The 21,266-nt window shown below is 39.7% G+C and overlaps 1 protein-coding gene across 1 annotated transcript in view; it reads right to left on the minus strand.

Moving 5' to 3' along the window:
• L (zinc finger protein Lobe) overlaps positions 1 to 19,910 on the minus strand; it is a 97,085-nt gene extending 77,175 nt beyond the window's left edge. Inside the window, exon 1 of the mRNA XM_053787106.2 lies at positions 19,154 to 19,910. Within this exon, the coding sequence (XP_053643081.2) occupies positions 19,154 to 19,259 (106 nt within the window). The 5' untranslated portion in view covers positions 19,260 to 19,910. The remainder of the gene's footprint in view (positions 1 to 19,153) is intronic.
• Between the last annotated feature and the right edge of the window lie 1,356 nt (positions 19,911 to 21,266).

Here is a 21,266-nt window from a genome sequence, read left to right on the forward strand (position 1 = left end):
GAGCGGGGTCCCACAGGGGTCGGTCCTAGGACCAGTGCTATTTTTGGTATATGTGAACGACATGACGGAAGGGTTAGACTCAGAAGTGTCCCTGTTTGCAGATGATGTGAAGTTAATGAGGAGAATTAAATCTGATGAGGACCAGGCAGGACTTCAAAGAGACCTGGACAGACTGGACACCTGGTCCAGCAAATGGCTTCTCGAATTTAATCCTGCCAAATGCAAAGTCATGAAGATAGGGGAAGGGCACAGAAGACCACAGACAGAGTATAGGCTAGGTGGCCAAAGACTGCAAACCTCACTCAAGGAGAAAGATCTTGGGGTGAGTATAACACCGAGCATGTCTCCGGAAGCACACATCAACCAGATAACTGCTGCAGCATATGGGCGCCTGGCAAACCTGAGAACAGCATTCCGATACCTTAGTAAGGAATCATTCAAGACACTGTACACCGTGTATGTCAGGCCCATACTGGAGTATGCAGCACCTGTTTGGAACCCGCACTTGATAAAGCACGTCAAGAAACTAGAGAAAGTACAAAGGTTTGCGACAAGGTTAGTTCCAGAGCTAAGGGGAATGTCCTATGAAGAAAGATTAAGGGAAATCGGCCTGACGACACTGTAGGACAGGAGGGTCAGGGGAGACATGATAACGACATATAAAATACTGCGTGGAATAGACAAGGTGGACAAAGACAGGATGTTCCAGGGAGGGGACACAGAAACAAGAGGCCACAATTGGAAGTTGAAGACACAAATGAGTCAGAGAGATAGTAGGAAGTATTTCTTCAGTCATAGAGTTGTAAGGCAGTGGAATAGCCTAGAAAATGACGTAGTGGAGGCAGGAAACATACACAGTTTTAAGACGAGGTTTGATAAAGCTCATGGAGCGGGGAGAGAGAGGGCCTAGTAGCAACCGGTGAAGAGGCGGGGCCAGGAGCTAGGACTCGACCCCTGCAACCACAAATAGGTGAGTACACACACACACACACACACACACACACACACACACACACACACACACACACACACACCCTTAATGCTGGTGAAAGGGTAAAAGGCATTTGAGATGTCCTCCTCTTTCTCGTTGTACAAGAATGGTATACAATACCGACAAGATGAAATTAACACATGTGCAACATCTGTGTCTTAATCTCGTCTTCCAAGAATTAAAGGTGATTACCTTCCATTTCCCAGGCCCTGTATGGTACCTACGAGTTTAACGCTTCCCAATGATGATAAACCCCTAAAAGTTGATTATCTTCATTACACATTAGCTTTCAATATGTCTGAATTCGCTGGAGAGTGAGTGCTGCGGCTTCACCGGGAAGACCACGACCACAGATTTACGGGGGCGTTCAAGTACCCTCCCCAACCCCTTCCCAGGCCTCCCCTAACCTCACAAACCACAACAGACGGAAGCATTCTTTATAGACCGAAAAACATAGGCTGCCAAGATTTGATACCTAAATTACTTAATTCTAGTCTACGTTTCTCATTCCTATTAAATATAATGTACGTTATATTCCCACTTGTATATTTTATAACGTTGGAGTAATCCTGCCCACACTTTCTACACAGCTTAAAAAACTTTAACGAGACTATAAAACACTATTCTCACTACAAGGACCAATTTCTAGAAGTGAGCAGAGAACTACATATACCTCGATGAAGTAAAGATTGGATTCATCAGAGCGAATCTTTCATTAACGTAGGAAACATGTGAAGAGTCAAAATTGACCATCGTGCTATTACGGTCTGCCATAGAAACGGTTGAGCAGCTCAGTCACGTATCCAATTTAGAACTGCTAATATTGAATATTTTTTTAAGCCATCATATTAGCTATTTTCTAAGATTCTACATTGGACAATCAGCAGCAGATGGTTTTAATTTACCGCAATTTACTTTGGGATAGGTATATAGGAACGACAGTAACGCCCGCCCACACACTGGACACCAACCAAGGCCGCCCTCACCGCCCATATCGAGCAGATGGGTTCCAATTCAGCCACGACAGTGCTGCCCCGTTTACGTAATTTCCTTATTGTAAATCAAACATACGCAAGTTTGGTATAATTAAGCTTACAGTAACCTAAAAAAAAAAAAGTCAGTATTTCATATTCGTCTTTGCTTAGATCATTCGGAAATTAACTCGCGTTAAATGGGTTAGAAAAGTTTCTGTACACTCTGAGGACGGGCTGGAGAACATAATTACTCGCACCATTTCAATGTAGGCCAACTTATGAACTTAAATCTGACAAACACACTGCAAAACTATTAGAAGGTTGTGGTTTGATTACCTAACGTTACGAGGATAATTTACAGGCAGACCATTCTCGCACCTCTAGCGAGAAACTCCCGCTGACTTTCCTCCACCACCTCACTCCCTGAGGTAACCCCAATTTTTTTTTAATTTGCTTATTTGGGGTTACTGTAAGATTCATAAATTTATGTAATGCAGCCTATCCCATATTAACCTAACTAAAACATAATTAGAAAAGCTAGAAGAATTAAGAAAAACTGAGTACGTCAAAAAAGTAAAAATACAATAAAATGAAGGTAGGCAACTATCGGGGGTCATGTGTGGCTACACTTGATGCCCGGCCGTACGTCATGACCTTTCGTCATGTGATTTTTTTTTACGGGGTGGACCGGTAAGAAAGCGGAAAGCTTCAGGAAATTACCAAAATACTCCTATGAGCAGTTACCTGGAGGTTATTCCGGGGATCAACGCCCCCGAGGCCCGGTCCATGACCAGGCCTCCAGGTGGATCAGGGCCTGATCAACCAGGCTGTTACTGCTGGCCGCACGCAGTCCAACGTACGAGCCACAGCCCGGCTGATCCGGCACTGACTTAAGGTATCTGTCCAGCTCTCTCTGGAAGTTCAGTCATGATACAACACCACTTTAAATGTTCCTTTTACCCGAAACTATTCCCTTCCCCTCTAAGAAGCCAATACCCAATCATGATGCACCAATTTCCACGAGTATACACCGTAACGTTCATTTCAAACCCTAGTAAACAACCTAAATTATAAGGATATGTCAGTATAACAGCCTAACATACAGGGTTATGAGAGAATATTCTAATACGAAAGCTTATGTCAGGATAGCATTCTAACTTAACAAGTAGGGTTGCCTCATTATGACAGCCTAACTAGATGAACTTTAATAACCGGCGAACATCATGCCATAAAGAACAATTTAAGGTTACGATCAGCGACCACCAGTGCTCTTGGGGCTAGCTCAGAAATAGGCTGGCTTGATCTAGGTTGGACTGAACGAGGAGCTCAATTTCATATTCCTCTCTTGTACTGATCCGCATTTTGGAAGATTAAGGTTATTACTACATTAAGAGTTATCATTAACAACTATGAGTCTTACCACACCTGGGAAGTGGGAAGTAAACGTTCGAGTCAAGGGGAACAGAACTTCAATTTCTCTGATTAAGTCAGTAGCGCAGCCAGATTTTTTTTTAGGGGGGGACAGCTTAAAATATGAGGCTAAAAAAGCAAAGAAATTGTCTTTCAACAGTCATACAATTTTCATTACGTATTTAAAATCAGCCATTAATTAAATTTATGCCTTTGGAGGCTTTGCCCCCCCCCCACCCTCCCTCCCTCCGTGGTTGTGCCAGTTAAGAGCCCTTAGCCAGTCGCATCTTAAAGGTTGAAGAGCAGTCATGGGAACCATTATCTTTATTCTTCTCTTGACAGTCACCGACAAGCTTGCTATTTTCTTTTTTTTTTTACATTCTTCATTACTCCTGATATAGTCAACACGTCAAACACTTCAGTCATTCCTAGAGTGGGTAACTTAGGTGCGGCTTAACACACAAGTAATAACCTGGAGTTATTACCCACGCAGGTTTGCCACTAGAGAAATTATTTTTTAACTTGGGAACACGAGCTGCACATAAAGCCTTGATTATGATATTCATGAAGCTCTGAACCCGTCGGGGTCATACTGCTCCTGGGAAATCGGAGGTAATTAGGGTTGATGCGAGGAAGAGGAGGGTAGCTCTAATTCCTAGAATCATGATTGAAGGGTTAATATAAATACACGATTGTAATACGCAAGATTTAAGAAATTATAATAAAGCAAAATAACTAAAATTTTAAAATATGGGTTTACAGGTATCTAACTTTTAATACTTCAAAGATCTTTAATCTACTTAATACTCTCCTCAGAGTACGTAACACTGATACCAGGTCATTTTGCTAGGTAAAGCACGACATTGGCGCACTGATTTTATATCGATGACAATTTTTTTTTTAAGAGTAAAGTACAGATTATTGTACATTTTTCTTCGAGCCAACCTAGACACTATGAAAACAATATTTACAGTGTTTCTAGTTAAGTGTTAGGCTAGACTAGCCATTTGATACCAATTTACAAGACGGGACATTGGTCTAAGAACCAATCAGCTTAACCATGACCTGCGGATGCAATTCAAAGTCACCTTAAAAGATTAATTTGACTAAATTCTCAACATGTTTTTACAAATGGACGTTCTTGCCTTACTAATTGCCTAAACCTTTTTCATTAAGGTATTCGAAGCAGTAGACTATTATAAAGAATAAAATATTGAGTATATGGATTATAGTATTGACTTTGATTAAGCACCACATAGTAGCCTTACGAAATTAGTGGCACACGAAAAAGGAGAAATTATCTCCTGCATCGAGTAATGGTTGACTGACAGGCAACTTGGGACATAATGGGGACCCCATTACAAACGACAGACTAGGGAATAAACAGCGACATGAGTAAGTTTGCCGATGACACTAAATTAGGCCATCAGATAATTTATGACCACATCAACTTATTAAGACTAGTGTACAACTGGGAAACATGAATAATGGGGATATAAAGTGCTGAAAATAAGAAATCAAAACATTCGCAGCAATGGATTCAAACTGAACAAATTTAGATTTAGAAAGGATACAGGAGTACTTGTTTGACAAGAGGCGAGAACATCTGGTAGCTTAAAATACATATAGGGTAGACGGGTATATGAATGGGTGTGTTTTTAGCCTGCCTACCATGGGCCAGTTGGCTTGCTAAAGTTTTCATTCATATGTTCCTATGGTATAGCTTCAGGTAGCAAAAATAACCAGGGGATAATGAGGTATATTTGGTTTTAATCCGAGGAAATTAAGGAGTTATATCTGCTTGTTCCTCGAATCATGAGAACTTGACAACATATAGGGCCTCCTCTTGAAGTGTGGTAGGTAGAAACAAATTTAAATTGCAGAGAAACGGGACCAAAGGTCATTCAGCACTATACAATATACACACATGAAAAATCCCAACTTCTAATCAGTTCACAGAGAAAAAGAACACTGATGCGCACAAAAATACTGATCGTTCAAGATGCTAATATTCAGGGGAGTCCACCCACTTTGAAATAAAGTCTCTTCTGTCCAACGCAGATCCATTTCCCTTCGGTCCCACAAGGTTTGATGGGCGTTGAAGTACTAGCTTAAGAGGTTTAAGCTGGCAGGAAAACTTACGAGGAGGATCTGAATCACAAGAAAAAAGAACTTCGTCTCACCTGATTAGACAAGAATCATTATTGATCTTTTGAACTGCAGAATAACCTAGGTAATACGACACTAGGACAAAACATTATAGAAGTTTAATATTAAATTTGGGTTTATCGCACTGTGCAGCTAAACAAATTTTATGATACAGAGTGGGTGTAATACACGAAGTGCAGTCCTGAGCCGAGAGACTTAAGTAGAACAATGAGTATCTTCCCAGTTTAGGTTTTGAGGATGAGCAGCAGGTGAGGTCATGAGGGAGGAGAGTGCACTAGTATAAAGTTTGTACGCATTCTGGTTTATCCACTATCACTTATATCAGGCCACTACCTCCTAGTCAAGTTCTAATATGGTGATACCCTACAAGACTAGATTAATTTAAATATTGTAACTAAATATATTTAAACTTAGTTAAACAAGTATATATTAATTTAACATATGATAGGCATCAATTAAGTTCATATAAGAAATACATTATAAATTCGAGATTTTTCCATGGTAAATTATGCCTCAAATTGCTCTTAAGGATGTTGGGAACGCTTACGGGTAAAAACTAACAGTAAGAAGCATTACTTTACGTAATGGGGCATAATTGAAACCGCGTCGTACATTATTTACACCAAACACCTGTATAATACAAGTCATCGAGATTCACGGCTGAAGAACGAACCAATGAGCGGGCACGTGCGCGCGCACATTTTTGCTGAGCAATCTTCAGTTCTGAACTCACTGGAAACATTTCCCATCGCAGTGTTCCCTCAAAGTGGTTGGCATCGATAAATAAATAAAATTGAAGTAGAAATTGTATATCAATTGAAGAATTACTGGTCTAAAGTTGCATAACCCAAGTCTTAAAAATACTTGACTGGGCATGAACACAACTGCTTTTGAGATCATTTATCCCTCTTGTTTGAAAGCGTAATTAGTGGCTATTTAATGAACCAGAGAGAGCACCCCATTGGCTCTCTTACTGCACATAATCCAAATTCTCATGGGCGTTTTACTTTTGTATGTACAGCAATACATTTTTTTTTTTTTGGCCATACCTCGATTATATCCAGTATCAAATTTGTTAACCTTAAAAGCCTATTGACTGCATAATGGTCATTAATACTGCATGCCAACTACTTCTCAACTAACATTCAAGTATACTTTACGCTCTAAATTAAGGATCAAAGTCCTTTCCCGGATTCAAAAATTTAAAAATGTAGTTTTCTTCATACAACTAAAAATTGTTATTTACAGTATGAATGAAATTCTCCACATAAAACATATTTCAGAAGTCCCTTGACAAAGTATGTTATGGCAAGTCTGTTGAGTGAATAACCAGATATTTACTATCTAGGAGGCATTCCATTGCAGTCCTAGGAAGTCTCAGTCGTGCTTCACGTGAACTTAATTTACCAAGATAATGAGTACATGAAGTCATACACAAGACATTACAGCTCCCCTGTTTTAGTCCAACTAGTCCACAGGACTTATAACCGAATGACAAACCTCAGCGTTACTAGTCTGCACGTGCGACATTGCACTTAATTGAAGAGGCCAGCAAGTACCTAAAAAAATGAGTTTTAATCACTGATGAAGTCACACTTCACGTGTCTGGAGGCGTTAACCAGAACAACGTGCGAATATGGACGTCTGAAAACTCTTGATGCTCGTAAAAACGTACGTGGTAGTGCAAAGCTCAATGTTGTGTGGACTTGGGCACGATAGGGTAATACTTTATAAATATGTATGTCGTGCCGAATAAGTAAAACTTGCTATTTTGTCTTAAATAGCAACGCTCTTCTTGCCGAATACGGTAAGCGAAAATTTGTGTATGTAATAATTTTGCAAAAATCATTCTGAACCTAACTAAAAAAATATATTTCATTGTTTGTTTATTAAATTATTGTAAACTTATCTAAAATATATTTAGCTGGATTAGGCTAAATTAAACTGTGCTTGTTATAACAAGGTTAGGTAAGTTTTCTAAGGTGATTTTGGTACAAGATTATTAATTTTTACATTAACGTAAATAAAAAAAAATCTAAGCGTACAAGAGAAAATTTTACCTATCCGGCACGAAAATTATTTTTTATTATTAACACATCGGCTGTCTCCCACCAAGGCAGGGTGGCTCGAAAAAGAAAAACTTTCTTCATTCACTTCATCACTTGCCAGAGGTATTCTTATACTACAGTTATAAAACTGCAACATTAACACCCCTCCTTCAGAGTGCAAACACTTCTTCCCATCTCCAGGACTCAAGTCTGGCCTGCCGGTTTCCTGAATCCCTTCATGTTACCTTGCTCACACTCCAACAGTACGTCAACTCCTAAAAACCATTTGTCTCCATTCGCTATCTAACATGCTCACGCATGCTTGCTGGAAGTCCAAGCCCCTCGAACACAAATCCTCCTTTACTCCTTCCCTCCAACCTTTCCTAGGCCGACCCCAACCCCTTCTTCCCTCCACTACAGATTTATACACTAAGTCCTTCTATTTCCTTCCATCCTGTCTACATGTTCAAACTACCTCAACAATCCCTCCTCAGCAGTCTGGATAATAGTGTTGATAATCCTACACCACCTAATTTATAAACTATGAATTCTATGCATTATATTCGCACTACACATTGCCCTCAGGCATGACATCTCCACTGCCTCCAGCCTTCTTGTTGCAACATTCACCACCGATGCCTCACACCCATACAAAAGCGTTGGTATAACTTTACTCTCATAAATTCCCCTCTTTGCTTCCATGGACAAAATTCTTTGTCTCCACAGACTCCTAAGTGCATCACTCACCTTTTTCCCCTCATCAATTCTATGATTCACCTCATCTTTCATAGACCCATCTGCTGACACGTTCACTCCTAAATATCTGAATACATTCACCTCCTCCATACTCTCCCTCAATCTGTCGTCACTTAATCTTTTTTATCCTCATCACCTTACTCTTTCTTACATTCACTTTTAATTTTCTTCTTTTACATAAACTACCAAACTCATCCACCAACCTCTGCAACTTCTCTTCAGAATATATAAATATATAAATAAATAAAAGTTATGGCTAAAACCAAGGGTCTATTTTACCAAACAAGTGAAAATGCATATGCCATAAATCTGCGAACATCAATATGAACGTAACAGAAAAAATATATACATCACTGATTTTAAGTAACATTAAATAAATTCGAACTGATGTACGTTATATTTAGTAGAATTAAAAACATGGGTCAATTTTTGTTATAAAAGTTAAATTTTCAAAGGAGTTCGGCCTGTGTGGCAAGTTCGCCTTTTTAGACACGACACACAATAACTTCAGTTAAATATATCTACTTCATATAGTTAAATGAAATGGTAATCGCCCCAACAGCAGTTTCCTGGGTAAACCAAGAGTGCTGCCTAAAGATAACATTATCTATTAGACAAAATTTGACAAGGCATCTCTATAAAACCTTCCACATTCCTGAAGTCAAACAACTTTGCTTTTCTGCCAAACTGTTTTCAAATTAAAGTAGCCAGTTTCACACTAATTATATACCCTTCGAGTATTTCTGCAAGTTTGAAACATCATGGACTTAATATCTTTATTTACTGCAAGTACACGTACATGGTGTACAATTTGTTATTCTCTGTCAGGTTTGGGTAACTCATTAACCTACATTTGCGTATAATTACCAGACAACGAAATTAAAAATGACGAGTGGCATTAAAATTTTGAGGATGTATTTTTACATTTAAAATACAAATTGTGAAGTTGCCGCTCGCAGGTACTTTTCCACTGCAGGTACTTTGCGACTCTCATTTGAAAGATTAAATTTTAATAGATATGTCAAAGAAACGGAGTGGAAAACTAGGAAACTTAGCGACTTTCACTGTATGGAATAATTTTGATGAATTAGACCTAACATCTTACTCGGTAGCAAATAACAGGTCAAAGAATATGCAAACTTAGAAGTTATCAACTATTTAGGCTTCATTCTTATTAAACTCATGAGAAAGCACTAAACTCTTACGTATCATATCGCTTGGCTTAGTCATGTACACTAGGTGATCGTCAAAGTACATTGTGTCAGAGATCTAATTTAGCTGCCAGAGCGGCACTGTAGTAGATTAAGTGTTTTGCTGGAGGCTAAATTAGATTCTCCACGACAATTACGAGGTGCAACCAAACGACACAGAAAAAAATACCAACATGACAGCTTGTGATCCTTTCACCTTTGTTTTATTATACATAATCATCTTAATGATCTTAAAAATACGGCAGCTAAGTAAATCACAATTTTTTTTTTTTTGGTCAAATCAGCCGCACCTAACAATGTTGGAAGAAAAATTAACACGCTAAAGTTTTCCTTTACTTTCAAAATTGTGAATTTACTAATTTTTTTATTCATAGTTTGCAAATAAAATTTCCATTAAGTATTATTAAATACTCAAATGCGCTAAATCACGTGGGTCATTCAGCGGACTTTCCAGTGTCATGCTGGTACTAATTTTGAGGAGAAACACTAAACCCGCACGTTTCATACATTCCCTGAGGAATGAAAGCCAATCATGTTCGATCAAAGGAAAAGAAGGGCAGCTCCACTTTCTTGCATCAAAAGCCTTCACTGGCATCAAGAGATCTTGAAGGGATGGTACTGAGTAGGTATCACTAATGTAGACTCGCACTAGTTATCAATCTTGATGGGAGTGGAAAGTGTTTCCCAAGAACAGTGATGATTAACTACTGTTTAATATATGTTTAACAATACTAGCAGGACCGTAGCCTAAGCAAAATAATTCTTTTGAGGGAGGGGGGAAGAAATGAAAATCTGCAATTGAAAGCTTTGGGCCCAGCTCAGTCACGTAAATTTTGAATATTAGTTTTTCGAAATTTTATAGGCTATCGCAGTCTATCATTTTGTATCTCCTGGCTACAGCCCTGACTGAAGTTAGGGTAACAGAATGGTTTGGTTGGCTTCAACTATATTACGTTAAGTCTAGGAAGAAGTGTTTTATAGAACACTTGCTAACAGTTTAGGATTGATGAAGTCACTTGTGGCTAAACTTTTTCCTTGTAATAAACGTACTGAATTATACGCAAGTGTCCTTTACCAGTTTGTGGGGGTATCATCCTACTCTAGAAGAAAGGTTCATACTCTTATGTAAAGTTTTAATTTTGCCCTATGTTAATTCTCAAAAATATCTATCAATAAACAATTTAATATGATAATTTAGTTTGAAAAGCCAGCTAATTTTTTTATCAATTAATACCTATTAAAAGTGAATCAAAGCTCCTTACTTACATTCACTTTACTTTCGTGCAAGATCCTTAATTCTTTTATTAGGTATTCCTGAAGGGAATATACCTTTAAGTATGTCTCTTCTCCAAGGGTTTCGTTATAACTTGAGAACGCCTCACCCAAAAAAAACAAACTTTTTCAATACTAGTGTTGTAAACAAAGATCGTGTAACTGTTTACATGGGCAAGTGCCCTCTCCTCAATTTTAATATATTATATTTAGGGAAAGTGCTAAAAGCATACTAATCATACAGCACATGGAGAATACGAGGTAATCAGGTGTAATTCCTTGGATCAAGAGCCCTCACCAGCATCAAGGCAAATAGTTTTTAATCTTGAAAAGGACTATGAACGTGTACATCTTTCAGCGCTCATTAATAAAAATAAAAAAAGATTATGAACTACTAACATGACCAACACAAACACACCAGTTAAAATAATCTGCATTGTAAAGTCTATAGACAAATTTCAGAGATCCCTACAGAAACAACAGTAATTAAAACTGATAAAAGCACAAAACCCTAAACTGTGGGTAACCATTTAAAAGTACGTTCCACAGCCAACTGCACCTCAAGTTACACCGGGAAGCACGAACACTAATGACCAGATGGCTATGAGCGAGATGTGTGCTCCCGAGCCTCAATCGATAAATATTAGTCGCAAAGTGACGGTCATGTCGAAAGGGGGTGTAGCAAAACACTCACGTTCTGTAGAAACCTGCATTACTTTTCATTCGTATGACCCAGCAGGAAAGCCACTTCCAAAGTACATACGTGCGTGTCATGAAGTCACAGTAAGGCAGAAGTCTGCTGTTGACCAAGATTGTTACAAGTCTTCTCTGCATCTGCTCACTCATTTCCTGGTACACTAACGTGTCCAGATACCAAAAGAACTCAACATCCTTGTGCTGCGCGTGGAAAAAGGGCTAACGTTGTGCCAGATATTAGTAGGGCTGCGAGAACTGTGTGGAGTTCCACAATGTACATTGAGGACTCGTTACCTAGATGTGCACGAGAATAATTTCCTTGGCGACAATGACAGCAAAGCCAATACTACCTTCGTTCTTTGACCAGTCAGTCAAGACCATTATCCTTTAAGCATAAACAAAACTGTTTCAAGGAATCAGCCAAGGTCATCACTGGGGCTTGACACTGGTCCCTTGATGGTAGTACACAGCTTTCCCTGGAGTATTGGCCTGGCTAGTGGTTAGCTAAAACTGTAGACAATCGTGTCTAAGCACCATTCTATATGCATGTCCAATAAAAACATTAAGAAGGGAGGTGATGTGTCGTAGTGGACCCTGTCCTACCCCTAGAGCAGTGGAGGGTGATAGCGACAAGACAGACTAAAATTTCCCCATCACAAGGCTCCCCAGTGTCCTCTAAAATGGAAACAGACTCCCGAAGCCTCCAAGTCTGGAACTCAAGCCTGTAGCTCTTAATGATAAAGCCAAGAGACGAAGCCCTCAGGAAAGGTGTTGTCCACCTTCCCACGATAGAGAAGGATGGGCAGTGGATCGGAAAGCATTTCCTAGAAGTCTTTCTAATCTTAAGACATGTACGTTCAGGAGTGTTGGAGCTGACCCATTCTACGAACAGACGCAGAACCTATGTTGAGTATTTCTGAATACCTCCCTTTTGATTGTCAAAAACAGCTGTTACAAACAATTCAGAGAGTAAATAACAAAAAAGGCACAATACCGTGACTGGAACGATACACAAATAACCCGCACATAAAAGAGAAGCTTACGACGACGTTTCGGTCCGACTTGGACCATTGACAAAGTCACACTTTGACTTTGTCAATGGTCCAAGCCGGACCGAAACGTCGTCGTAAGCTTCTCTCTTATGTGCGGGTTATTTGTGTATAATTCAGAGAGTATTCTCCAGTTCTTGTTTTGCCAAGGCTCTAACAGATACGACCCCCAGCCACCTGACCAAGGAATACTAGCTGCTGCTGCTGCCACCCTCCATGACAAAAGTAACTAAATGGTTATAAACCCTTGCATACCAAGGAAATCAGCAAGCAAACGAGATCTCTGCCCAAGCCTCTGAATCTCTAGTCTGCAACCTTCAGCTTCCACTGTGAAAGGCAAACTGGAGAAGAGCCCACCGATTCAAGAAGAAATGGTCAATACCATGTAGGGATCGGAAGAAAACCATCATAAGTCCAGAACTGATGTCTGTCCAAGGTGGCATTCATAAGAACAATAATATGTTGGGGACCTATTGCTCAGGATGCTAATACCCAAACGATTCAGTAAGGTCTCCAAAAGAACACTCCTATCCGGTACAAAGAACCCTTATCCCACATAGGGTGGTGGGCATTAAAGTTACCTAGAAGGAATGGGAAGTGTAGTTTGAAAGATTAATCAGCAAGAGCAGAGAAGTCTTAAATCCAATCTGGAGAGAGGTATAAGGAGCACAGTCACCTCTTACAAGCTCATTTGGAGTAGCACAGTCTGCAGGGACGAGTAAAGATGAGCCTCAATGATAGTAGCATGGACAGATACCCACGCCCACTTGGCAACCGAGTCAGAAAGATACATAGGCATAAAAAGCAAACCTGGAGCAACTGCAGTGTCCGAGTTTAATCTCCTGTAGAACTGATTGGCTTTATAGGATCTATTGCTCTAATAGTTCCACTGCACGAAATAATACATTGAGCCAAAGGTCTAGGTAGCAACCTCTTTAGTAACGTCCATAGAGGAGACACTACCATGAAAGTCAACCAGTTATATCTTTTCGGTCCGGCACAGAGTTACAGATGCAGCCTGTAAATCATCACCCGGTTATCCACTAGCTTAAAGATTGGAGAGTGGCAGATCCTCTGGTGAAGGGTTCCTAGTTGATCCCAGAGGTAAGGGCCAATAAAATGTCTTCAAACCAAAGCACTTTGAATGGCTTTTATGAGATTCATCTGGGAGTGAGCATTCGACTTTTCCATAGGAGTTGGAGCATCTTGTGTAATGTCCCTACCAGTGACGGAACCGGCGCTCTTTAGACTGCTGCGAGGATTTTGCTCTTAATTTTCAAATGCTTAGGGCCTGAGGATGACCCCACTGCCTATGCCCCCGAGGATTTGACATACTGTCCATGTCTAGAACTTTTGTTCTGCTTTTGTACCTTCCTTTAGCCAGAGAACACAGAAACAAGACAGCTTCGGCACCCAATGGGGCCCTCAAGGAGTGGACCAATGGCTGCGACCCCATTAGCTGTTGTCAGGAGGCGGTAGAAGTCCCTTCTCAGGGGTAGGAGGCGAAGGAAACAGGACGCTCCTCCCTCTCACCCAGGCTGCTCCTGGTATTACGTTCATCCAGGTAGAGCTAAACCTGTAGGGGTCAAGACAGTGCCTGGGAAAATTTAAGGTAACAAGGTTCGAGCCAAGGAGACTACATTAAAATTCCTTAAATCAAGAGCCCGTTGCTGGTATCAATGAACCACCCATGCAGATACACCATCATGATCCCCCCCCCCCACACGAGAGCCTCATCAATCCAGTTGACTAATAAAAACACTACTCCTCCACTGTACACCAATGCATCAAGCAGTGCGAACATTTTTGGGGATTACCCCTTGCCTTGCTCGAAGCACGTCCCCAGAACAGCTCACTCAGAATTAACAGAGCAAGACTTTAGCAAAACCACATATTTAGACCGGGAGCACCAGAGGCACTACCAGCATTCGCCTAGTAATGGGCAAACTTAAAAGAATACAGAGGGTTGCACACCATCAATCATCACTCCTGGATGTCCAGGTGACCTTTGGTAATGTGTCCTTTGCCAGATACCCACCAGATGTACCACCCGATATAACGCCAGGTGGCTCACCCTACTGTTCAATTCTCTGAGGGTGTGAACCACCTCAGCACTAACTGGTGGTAGAACAAGCCGAGTAACAATGACCCCTTCCATAATTACCCGAAAACAAAATTTAATGAGAGAAAATCCTTTCTACACAAACCACATGAAGGAGATGGGGGTCCTGAGTTCTTTAGTTAGGATAAACTGCTCAAACCTATCCACCATATGATAATGACCGAGTCAGAAAGGATGGGGGGGGAGGGGGAGGGGTGAATCTTACTTTAGATGAAGGTTAGAGTTTTTGGGCTGTGTAGTTGCAATTGCGCCAATTTATTAACTTGGAAACCAGTATTTAGATTTCCCAACGTCATAATTTGTGAAGGCCTCTGACTGGCTTAAACTTTGAACGCTGATAATATATAATTTGAGAATACAGCTTCAAACTTAAAGTGCTGGTGTATTTTAGAATATTGGTCTCTGTGATAAGTAGAGAATGTCTAGTGATTGGATTGAAGCAGGAGCATCTTAGTGGAAGAGTCCAATTTATTTTGGGTTGTGAAGGGTCTAATTTTCTGTTTTTGTTCAAACTGAAATAATAGTCTCCATGCGATACGTAAATGCCTCTTCTAATTGGCTTCAAATCTTGATATTTAACTGCATTAGAAACTTGTGCCCCACCGTACTATTCCTCGAGTGTAGATTGAGGAAGTGTAGGCTGGTCTTACGAGATACGTACTGGGATACCTTTATTGATTGCACAGACAGAAGCGCATTAGTTCTTGTGGCGCTCTCTTTCAGTAAGTAGGCCTGGTCTGAGACTGGGTCGCGTGGCGATGATTCCCAGAACCATTAGCTGATACAACAAAACAAGTACCTTCTCTTAAGTATCACTTGACTGCAGGATGACAATAGTACTTGTATTTACATGAAACTATAGCTACAAATATAATATTACATAAACACTAACACTGGCTGCATATAGTTCTCCCGGGGTGTATTGCTATCAAAATTTATAAACGTGGTCATTACTATGTCAAATAACATACATTAACTTTCGTGTTTAAACTTAGGCATTAGGCTGCCTATTAAATATATGAAAAGTTCTATCTAGATGAAAATGATGAAATGCGAATATAAATGTAGTCTTATTAAATATTTGTTACCCTTATTGTCAGTGAACAACCTATGTAGCATAACGAATTGCCGATATACTGACCTACCAAAAGTCTTTTAGGCCGAATGTAGAACGCTAATGAAGTTCGAAGAAAAAAGAGGAAAAAAAAAAGGGTCAGTGTACTTAACTGAACTTGGCCAGTAAGGATGCAATTCACCTGAACATTACTTAATATCTAAAATATGGATTAAACCTACATCGCGAACATATACAGGGATGGTATAGAAAGACACGTGAGCAAACAGTAGGACTTTTATTAGAAAACCTTTCAGTCCTGGGACCTTGATCACTTAACATGCAGAGGTTTTAAAAAGACAGTATATATAGGCGGAGAGTGAGGTGCGAGTGACGCATGGTGACCTGAAGAATGCCACTGGGATGAGGACAGGTAGACAATGTGATCCTGTCCTTATCACACTGTCATTCACACTTCACTCTCCTCCTATACGTCTTTCGAACCTCTATGTTAAAAGTGATCAAGGTCTCAGGACCGAAACGTTTTCTAACAAGTATAACCTGCTTGTTTACATGTCTATTACGAAGGTTTATACCATATACAGGGATACATTTCTCAGTACCATAATAATCCTAGGTTTAGGCTAAGGTAACAACTCAACCTAGGGTACAATGTTTCCACAAACGGGTGGAACAATGAACATGTTACAGGTGGCAAGTGCTACAATCATCCGCGATTTTTTATTAAAAAAAACCACCCAAGATATATTAAATATACAAGGAGAGACCATGAATACAGCTGCCTCTATTAATGTAGTTCCATATAGGTTATTACTTTGAAATGAACAGCTCGATATAATGAATTAGCCTAAGGCAGTGGTCCTCAACCTTCCTACACAAGTGGGCCACATTTGATGGTCAAATGTGTGATGAGGGCCGCATGTCTTTGCTGACACTGCAGTGTGGAACCTACATATAAGTGAATTTATAATTTCATGGGAGGGTCCCATCCATTACCTAGAAGGGCCGCAGGTTGGGAGACCCTTGGTCTAAAGTATATATTTAACAAAGGTTATATTGATGAAGAGCAACATTATGATCAAGAAAGAAACGCTAAAACCATTGTGTTGTGCAGCGAACAGGAAAAAGACAAACTCAAAAGCCCCTCACCGGTATAGGTACCTACCTCTCTCGACAGGCAGCAACATTACACGTCTGACCAAACGGAACATTTTACTATATACCACGTGAAGCACTAAACTCGTTGGGGTCAGAGTTTGTGGAATGAAAGGTAATTAATGTACTAACTTCCAGATACCCTGATTCAACTTAGGAGGTTTGTTACCAAGTTAATAAATAGAAGCAAGTATAAAACTAAATAAATTTGGTATGCAATTAATGTTGCCACGAACACATTTATTCTTAAAACTACTAACTGGTGTATTTTTCTGCGTGTCATATGTTCTCTTAAGACATTTCTGCTCTAATCACTTTACCAATGTTTTTTTTTTTTCCTGGAGAGTCTAGTTGTAGAATCTTTAAAAATTAGTATACAACTAATCTCTTAAGAATAAGCTGGAAGGAAAGCATAATTTTCAAGACAGTATCTGTACTAGGCACAGTAAAGAACCGGTAAAATGCTTTACCACACAAGGGTTTAAAAGAACTGTGACCACTGTAATAGGCCAAATGGGTAATGCTGGGCAGGTCAAATTCACTCATCCACACTACTCGTGTACACGTCTACCCTATATTTAAAGCTACCCAAAGTTTTCGCTTCAATGACGTTACCTAGAAATTTGTTCCACTCATTTACAACTATTGCCAAACCAATATTTTCCTATATCCTTTCCAAGTCTAAATTTATCCAATTTGATTCTATCGAGAGTCCTGTCCTAGTTTGCTATTTTCAGCACGGTATTTATATCCCCTTAATTCATATTTTGAGTTTGTACACTTTCAACAGTATCAAATATCAAAGGTAATGGTGCACGCACAACTTAGGCAACCTCGGTAATTTTTATATTTTTTGTAAAGCCTCTTAGATTATGCGGAACATTTCTGGTCTTCATACTACAGAATGAACGGGAGTACGCTGGAAAGCTTGTACAAGAATTACAAGTTTACTTTCCAGTAATAGAAATTTCAAAAGCAGCGAACTTACACTTCAAAATGATATGTGAAACTTAAGAATAAATGAAAAATTTATAAGTTGATGAAATGTATTAAAAATATCTAAAGACAGAATTCTCGGTAATAAATTCACGTGCAATACAATTATAAAGTACAGTTTTAGACATGAAAGCATCAGTTTATGGTATATTATGTCTTATTAACATACTTCTCGGTATATTCTTCTACTGATATACACGTAAGCACAGGTTTGGAAGGAAGCTAATATATACAGAGCATTTGGACAAGAGGTTTTTCCAGTACTCGATAAATAGTATACACCCGGTAATGTATTCAATAATACAGCATAACACGCACATATGGAAAAAAAACTATCAAAGTTGAAATAAATCACTGGTGTGGTTGAGTAGCGGAACAAACGCAATTATAGAGCCGGTCCTTATACGTGTGGCCATAATTTATTCCTAAACAATGTCAAATATTTGGTTGAATTTGTCATGGATCCTTTTATAGAGTATGAAAATTTAAGAAACTTATCCTAACAAAACCTAACCTAAAATAACCCAAACAAACTATCGTAAACTTACTCGGCCAGCAGTAAATAAGGGACTACGCCTTTGTGTACATTCGTTTAGTCTATTTACCTTCGTTGTGATGGACAGGAACGTCAAAACTGCTGGTTGGTCCTGACATGCTGTACTTCACAAAATGTATTATTTTTGCTATCTCCCAAAACAACTTTTACAAGAAACAATTTGTACCGGGGTATATATAGCATGCTTGTTTGTATTTTATATAAAAAAAATCTTTATTTCTCAAAATAGCAATCAAGAAAAGGCCCAAACGGCTAATTAGTACTGACAAAATATTTTGAGTTGTTTAACATAACTAACATTAACTTCATTTTTCTCAAAATTTTAACTAGTCTAAAAGCTTAGTGAAGTGTTCTCTACACAATACGCAGTGTTCTCTATTCTTAAGATAAATCGTCGATTTAAACTTCTGTATTATCCTGACCCTACTCAAAGTCGTTTAGTTAATATACAAGCATTTTAGTGGGCGGACACCATACATCATTATGCCAAACTTAAATTTTCATCAAATACATATTAACTAAAATATTGGGTTACACTAAACTACTGAAGAGAACGAAATATTTAGAAATTTCAATGAAATAAAGTGGCACTTAGTTGAACACAAGTAACAAACATGTACTATAAAGGATTAGTTATACGAGTAAGATGTCCTGCACGTGTTTGCCAACTTACCTTCACTCGCCACACTGCCGGTTTCACTCTCTTGGCCGTTTTCCTTATTAGCTTGTATTTTCTCTATTAACAACTCCAGCTTGGAACTGTTGCCTTTGAAGAGCATGGTACAAATACTTTAAGTTTCTTGGTAACATGCTCATCACCTCTCATGATTCCTAGCACATCACGAACACTAGTCGGGTTAACCTGAGGAGCATTAACTACACCCTCCACACTCTATGTCTCCTCGTGAACTGAAACTAAGGTGGGTCTTGCACCCATCCTTGGGGAACACAGCAGGGGAGTGGTGCAGCCTCGGGGGAGGAGCTTAGCACCCATCTCGAGCTCTGATTGGTCCCTCTGAGATATAAACTCCTCTTGATTGGCTAGAAAATAAACAAGCCAGGCTGCACTAATCGTCTCTTTATCGAGACGGCAGATAAATATTATAAGGTGCAAACTGCTTCATTATTGTGTAATTACACCTCCCACGAAGTTATTGTTACTAACTGATGATAATATACACTGATAAAATGCGAGGGTTACTGTACTTTACACTAGGTAGGTGACATAAAAAGCTCGCAAGCCGAGAGCAATAAAACTTGCAGTATATATCACATTACTGCACGAACCATCAACCTGAGGTGAAGTGGAGGCGGCTTTCATCAACACGTAACTTAGCTCTCACCTGCGCCTCACTAAGCATTTTCACTGGCAAGGCTTCACTGATATTTGTTAATAGACTAGGACAAGTTGCTTACGGCTGTGGGAGTGGATCGGTATTCACCTGTCTTGCTCCTCATGATACTGGAATCACTACCACAGTTCGAGCCATTAAAAAAAAGATGTGTTCGTTTGAGATGACATATATGAACCAGCTAGGTTTATGGTTATTCTCCGGAAATGAGTTTAAAGTGTATTATAAACCAGCTGCAACGAATGAGTTGCTACCCACCCTATGTAACCCAACCTCCACCACCACCTATTATTATTTTGTTAAATGTTCAGAAGCTTTCGCAACAATGCATTTGCACTGATTATATGTGTATTCTCAGATATACCATGAAAGATGGTAATTCTCAAGGAACAGTAACTCCAGCTCTGGTTTAAAGACACTTGAGCAAACACTAAGATATCTTTATTACAAAAGGTTTCAGTCCTGGGACCTTGATCACTGACTACAAGTGATCAAGGTCCCAGAATCGAAACATTTTCTAGTATGTCCCAGTGCTGGTCTACGTGTCTCTTTAAACCATTTGTCGGTATCAATTACTAGGGTATATATCAACTCCATCTCTACTGGAACGAAACCTTTGAAGCTACTGAACCCTTAATGAAATACTTAACGATATCCTCATCTCCCAGCTCAGACTGACAAAATTCAACGCTATGTAATCCATCCTATCTGATGGAATTTGGCTGAAAAACATAGATGTTGTTTGTTTCACTGCAGCTATCATAGAACAGGGTAGCAGCACACTTGTAATGTTTCTAAATTTTCCGAAAAAAATTTCATTCCAAAATCTCATTTTCTCCCTAAGCTTTCCAACATCCCCCTCCCCCTTCAATAATCCCTACTCACTGAACGTTCCACAACCACCCTCTTCCTCTTTCATCCCTACTCGCTGAACTTTCCAACATACGTCCCCCTCAATAACCCCTACTCGTTGAGCTCTCCTTATAATGGTCACTGCCCCCTCTCTCCCCTACTCACTTGCTCTCGCCAACGCTCCTCCCTCTCCCACTATTGTTTGGCCTCTTTAACAATCTCTTCTTACTGACTTCCCACTTCTCAATACCTCTTTCTCCTTGACCTTTCAACACCCCTTTCCTTCTCCCTGATCTATATTTCTCAGTACTCCCTGACCTCCTAATAACCCCCCTTCCCAAAATTCTGACCTACCAACACCACCTCCCAGTTATTCCTTGACCTACCAACACCTCGTCCCTCCCCCAATATTCCTTGATCTACCAACACCTTTCCCCCCCTATTCCCTGATCTACCAATACCTCCTCCCTATTCCCTGACCTACTAACACCTCCTCCCTCTCCCCTACTCCCTGACCTACCAACAACCACTCCCTCTGCCACTATTCTTTAGCCTCCTTACCGCCCCCTCCATCTTCCTTCC

This window comes from Cherax quadricarinatus, chromosome 48, assembly GCF_038502225.1.
Source record: "Cherax quadricarinatus isolate ZL_2023a chromosome 48, ASM3850222v1, whole genome shotgun sequence".
In the NCBI taxonomy this organism is placed as follows: Eukaryota; Metazoa; Arthropoda; class Malacostraca; order Decapoda; family Parastacidae; genus Cherax; species Cherax quadricarinatus.